The sequence below is a fragment of the Sinocyclocheilus grahami genome, unplaced genomic scaffold, assembly GCF_001515645.1.
Source record: "Sinocyclocheilus grahami isolate Dianchi unplaced genomic scaffold, SAMN03320097.WGS_v1.1 scaffold1801.1, whole genome shotgun sequence".
Lineage (NCBI taxonomy): Eukaryota > Metazoa > Chordata > Actinopteri > Cypriniformes > Cyprinidae > Sinocyclocheilus > Sinocyclocheilus grahami.
Genome location: NW_015506980.1, coordinates 334,650 through 340,225, shown reverse-complemented (window position 1 = coordinate 340,225; position 5,576 = coordinate 334,650). Strand labels below are relative to the sequence as shown.

General features: G+C 37.8%; 1 protein-coding gene across 1 annotated transcript in view; it reads left to right on the top strand.

Annotated features, from left to right (window-relative positions):
- The window catches only part of LOC107572718 (uncharacterized), a gene marked incomplete at its 5' end in the record, with an annotated part of 13,552 nt that extends 8,206 nt beyond the window's left edge, over window positions 1–5,346 (top strand). The window contains 9 exons of the mRNA XM_016259151.1: window positions 785–894; window positions 969–972; window positions 1,250–1,308; window positions 2,765–2,903; window positions 3,107–3,216; window positions 3,968–4,148; window positions 4,229–4,312; window positions 4,461–4,556; window positions 4,921–5,346. Of these exons, the coding sequence (XP_016114637.1) occupies window positions 785–894; window positions 969–972; window positions 1,250–1,308; window positions 2,765–2,903; window positions 3,107–3,216; window positions 3,968–4,148; window positions 4,229–4,312; window positions 4,461–4,556; window positions 4,921–5,262 (1,125 nt within the window). The remainder of the gene's footprint in view (window positions 1–784; window positions 895–968; window positions 973–1,249; window positions 1,309–2,764; window positions 2,904–3,106; window positions 3,217–3,967; window positions 4,149–4,228; window positions 4,313–4,460; window positions 4,557–4,920) is intronic.
- Between the last annotated feature and the right edge of the window lie 230 nt (window positions 5,347–5,576).

Sequence of the window (5,576 nt, the reverse complement as noted above, 5' to 3'; positions counted from 1 at the left end):
TGTGGATCAAACACAATAGAAGGGAACTGTTCCAGGTTCAATACGGGTTTGAGTGGTAAAATTAGGCCCTTTAAGTTAAGATTAGTAATACATTAACTAACAATGATCAGTACATTTGTTACAGTATTCATAAAAAAAAAAATACAACTGTTCATTATAAATTAATGTTAGTTCAATGGATACAACTTTTGATTTGAATAATGCATTACTAAATGTTAACATAACACACTGGTCTTGTCACAATCTGCGATGGCGAGGAACGATGGAGACGAGGAATAAAAGAAACAGTCTTTAATCCAAGAAACACAGGGTACACCCAACACTGGGACCGGCAGGAAACACATGAACATAACAAACAGAACCAATAGAGACAGACTGCCCAGACTAGGACTTAAATACAGGGGATGATTGGAGAAACACAGGTGTATGGGATGACTAATCAACTAATTAACAAAACGAGGACAGGAACATGACCAAATAAGGGAACTGAAACTGGGGCAAAACATGACACAGACAGTCCATGATCCTGACAGGTCTCATGATAACAATGTTTAATTCTTCTGGCTGTAATATTACTATACAAATTATTAATATTATTATTTATTTATTTTTTGAGAAAGAGAGACAAAAAAATAATAAAATGAGGCAAACCAAAAGTATTTTCTTTCATAATTATTAGCATACCGCAGATTTAACTTGCACTGAACCCAGAAAATTCCTTTAAACAAAACACTCTATTAGTGATGTTTGTAAATGCCTATCATTTTTGTCTTTTTGCATTCAGGCAGTGTCTCAGACTCTCCATAGGAAGGGCTATGAGGAGGAGAAGGAGGAAAAGGAGAAATGTGCACTTGAAAACAGAGTTAACCATATACGCTCTTACCTGCAGGACAGGTGAGCCATACAGATAAACCTGATCTACGTGAACAGATATGACAAATATTTAGCCATTGTCACAAACTGTTCAGGCTTGTATGTATGTGGTTGCTTCTAGGTTTGAACTCCACCTAAAATATCTCACACCCAGTCTTGTGACCTGTATGATTTCAGACAACAAGCTGTCATGTGAAGAGACGTCTCTTTTGCTCTGCCTCTCGATATCCAGTTTCATTTTAATGCTCATGACAAATAACATGTGCACTCGTGTTGCCAAAGCTTATGACTAAAGACAAAAGTTCAGACACACCTGCTTATTCTTAGCTGTATCAGAAGTAAATATTAATGTATGGTTATGTGTGGATTTTCTCAGCATCTCCCGTGCAATGGTGAAGTGATAGTGAGGCAAACTGCTGAAAACCAGCAGGCCAGGTGAGCCAGACCAAATCCTGTAAATGTAATGTACCAAATACCAAGATTCTCTTTTTCACATAATTGCACATTTAATAACACTCCCGGTGTGTTGAAAATATGACTACTTTGTTTGTTTTAGGTGTCAAATTGAACCCTTTTGGTTTCCATGCAGCTTGTCAAAAATCAGCACTACAAAGAGTCTTGCTTTGACATAAAACCTCAATTGCAGCTTGACAGAGACTAAATAATATATAAAATATGAAAAACAAAAAACAAAAAAAGTCCCTCCCTTTGGTCAACTTAAATTTCAAAAGTATTTGTCTTAAAAGTTCTGTCTCTGACCAGCTACAATAAAACCAATGTTTCAAGCAGTTGAAGTAAAAATCAAATGTGGATCAAACACAATAGAAGGGAACTGTTCCAGGTTCAATACGAGTTTGAGTGGTAAAATTAGGCCCTTTAAGTTAAGATTAGTAATACATTAACTAACAATGATCAGTACATTTGTTACAGTATTCATAAAAAAAAATACAACTGTTCATTATAAATTAATGTTAGTTCAATGGATACAACTTTTGATTTGAATAATGCATTACTAAATGTTAACATAACACACTGGTCTTGTCACAATCTGTGATGGCGAGGAACGATGGAGACGAGGAATAAAAGAAACAGTCTTTAATCCAAGAAACACAGGGTACACCCAACACGGGGACCGGCAGGAAACACATGAACATAACAAACAGAACCAATAGAGACAGACTGCACAGACTAGGACTTAAATACAGGGGATGATTGGAGAAACACAGGTGTATGGGATGACTAATCAACTAATTAACAAAACGAGGACAGGAACATGACCACATAAGGGAACTGAAACTGGGGCAAAACATGACACAGACAGTCCATGATCCTGACAGGTCTCATGATAACAAATATAATGTTTAATTCTTCTGGCTGTAATATTACTATACAAATTATTAATATTATTATTTAAATTTTTTTTGAGAAAGAGAGACAAAAAAAAAAAAATGAGGCAAACCAAAAGTATTTTCTTTCATAATTATTAGCATACCGCAGATTTAACTTGCACTGAACCCAGAAAATTCCTTTAAACAAAACACTCCCACCTGGGACTGACCGGAATTCATAACAATAGACAATTTTGTCATATTATAGATTGGTGCAAGCATGTCGTCAGAACCCGGAAGACTAATTCGCCGAAAATGAGATTTTCCTATGGGGTTTTATAATAAGCGTTTCTTCAATGTATGAGTAAAATAAAGCTTGTGGTAAACATAACTTGACGATACTTTGATGTTTTGTTCTACAACATAAACTGCACACACTCACACCCCGAACTGTCTTATCATAAAAACTGCCTTATCTTAAAACCCCATAACAGCGAATTAGTCTCTCGGGTTCTGACGTCATACCTGAACCACATTTGTTTCATTTATCTTATTTGTCTCAGTATAAACCCACAGCAGGATGCAGGTCATATTGAACCCCAGGTCAATGTTCTAGCAGATGGTTTAGCGGTGTCCCTCCTCTATGAGCCCCTGCCGGACCCCAGCGAGCCCCATGTACGAGGCCTCCTCACCAGACTAGAGGTTCGTCTCTTATGCACGGGTGGTGCATCGACAGTCCGTCCTTACATTCTGTCAGTATGAACACTGTCATTAATGGAATGTGTCAGCAGTCATTATGCTCTCATGTCGAGAACATTTCATATATTGGGATTTACGTTTCAAATTATGTTGCCATTGGAAACAGAACACTCTATTAGTGATCATTTTTGTCTTTTTGCATTCAGGCAGTGTCTCAGACTCTCCATAGGAAGGGCTATGAGGAAGATAAGGAGGAAAAGGAGAAATGTGCACTTGAAAACAGAGTTAACCATATACGCTCTTACCTGCAGGACAGGTGAGCCGTACAGATAAACCTGATCTACGTGAACAGATATGACAAATATTTAGCCATTGTCACAAACTGTTCAGGCTTCTATGTGTGTGGTTGCTTCTAGGTTTGAACTCCACCTAAAATATCTCACACCCAGTCTTGTGACCTGTATGATTTCAGACAACAAGCTGTCATGTGAAGAGACGTCTCTTTTGCTCTGCCTCTCGATATCCAGTTTCATTTTAATGCTCATGACAAATGCACTCGTGTTGCCAAAGCTTATGACTAGGGACAAAAGTTCAGACACACCTGCTTATTCTTAGCTGTAATCCCGTCGGATTGCGTCGGCTGTGGGGATGAAGACCACAACTCCCATGATTCCACACTCAGTCACGGTGTCATCAAACTACATTTGTCTATTTGTTTATTTTGAATATGCGCCCTCCAGCGGCGAAAATGACGTATTGTGCCTTTAATAGAAAATTCAAAAGAACAACATTTCTTTGAAATATGTTAGATTTTTTTTGGGAACATTATAAATGTCTTTACTGTCTTTGATCGATTTGATGCATCCTTGCTGATTGAAGGCTTTATATATATATATATATAAACTCCAAATGTAATCTAGTCAGTTTTCATGCAGCACTTTTTTTTTTTTTTTATCTTTTCTAGTTGGCTGTCTGTTCTGAGCTGATATTAATCCTTGGCGTATTCTTTTTATTATTGTGTTTGTGTTTTCTGACGGTTTATAATGCTGCTGTTCTGTGTCTCTCAGGGTGAGCGGTCTGTGCTCTCTGCTGCAGGTTCAGCGTGAGTGTGACGCGAGTGTGTGTGCGGTTCAGAGCGGCTTACAGAAGCGCTGGGCTCTGCTGAAGGAGTTACACACACGAGTGACTCTGAGGCCTGACAGCACACAGGAAGCACACGACCCTCACGCCGTCCTCACAGACACTGAGGTGATACACTACTTACCATATCGAATCTTACAGTGGCCCTCTGTGATGCATGTTTACTGATATATGTGAATGTGTTTGTGAGCCTTTTCAGTGAGCTCAGTCGGTTCAAAAGTAAAGCCCAACAGTGCCGGACACAGTTGGAAACCAGTATAAACCTTTTACAGGTCATTATATAGTCATTTTTTTGTTTTTATATATTTCTGAGGATATTCTCAGAAATAGGCATATCAAAACAAGAATACATTGCCAATACAGCAACTTTCATGCTATAAAGCCTGAATAAATGTGGTTTTGGTGGCTGCTCTTCCTCAGGCACTTCGCAGCAGCCATCAGGGTCTGAACGAGACTTTCGGTACCACCATCAACTCTACATGGACCAAAGAGTTATTACAGTCTAACACTGATCTGGTATGAAGACATTCACAGATAACGACAGCCTGAGCCTGTTAGATAGTCAAGTCTCATTTATTTGTATAGCGCTTTTTCACAATACACATTGTTTCAAAGCAGCTTTACAGAAAATCATTATGTTAATGTTTATAATATCGTAATATCCTAACGTCATTCAGCAGATTAGAGCTGAGTGATAATATAGTCTCCGCTCTAATCTATCAAGCAGTTGATATACAGTATATATATATATAAAATATATATGATTTACTGATTCACTTTTCAGGGTATATTCTGACAAAAATAGTGCGAAAGACCATATTCTTGCTTTTTATATGCTTTGATTTGTTCAGTAAATCATTTCCTTTCTTTCCGGTGACAGTTTTCGGAGATCCATGAGGATTTCATGTCTTTGGAACAGCAGACGTCAAATTTTGTGATCCACTTGAGAGGCCTGAATGCTTCTGAGGAGGGAAAGACAAGATTATCTGTGGATCGGTCACAAACTTCTCTTCCCACTGTCCCAGTGTACGTTGCTGCTTCGGAAGCAGCACAATTACATTCTGATCCAGAAAGTGATCCAGAGTCCCTAGGAGACTCACAGAAAGCCCACACCAGAGTGTCCCCCTTCCATAAGCTCTGTGATGAGGAGGAAGAGGTCATCCCCGTAGTTTTGACAAAAGTTGGATGTTTTTACAGGACATTTTTAATGCCTAGTATTTAATGTGACAGCCTGTTGAGCAGGTGTAACAACATAGTTTATGCACTTTATGCACAGTTTTAATATATATTATAATACAAATAAATATTGGAGTCTCTATATAGTGCCTAAACTGTGACTTGTGATTTTCTACATGTGAAATGTGTAAATGAGATTTAATTTGCATAATAAAATAGTAATCATAATATGTTACATTATAGTATCGGTTGTTTTTATTAACATTAAAATTTGTAATATGTAATGGAATAATAGAAAAGTTGGATGTCGGAAGATTTGAATCTGTTTGAACGAAGCCTCTTATGCTCACCAAGGCTGCA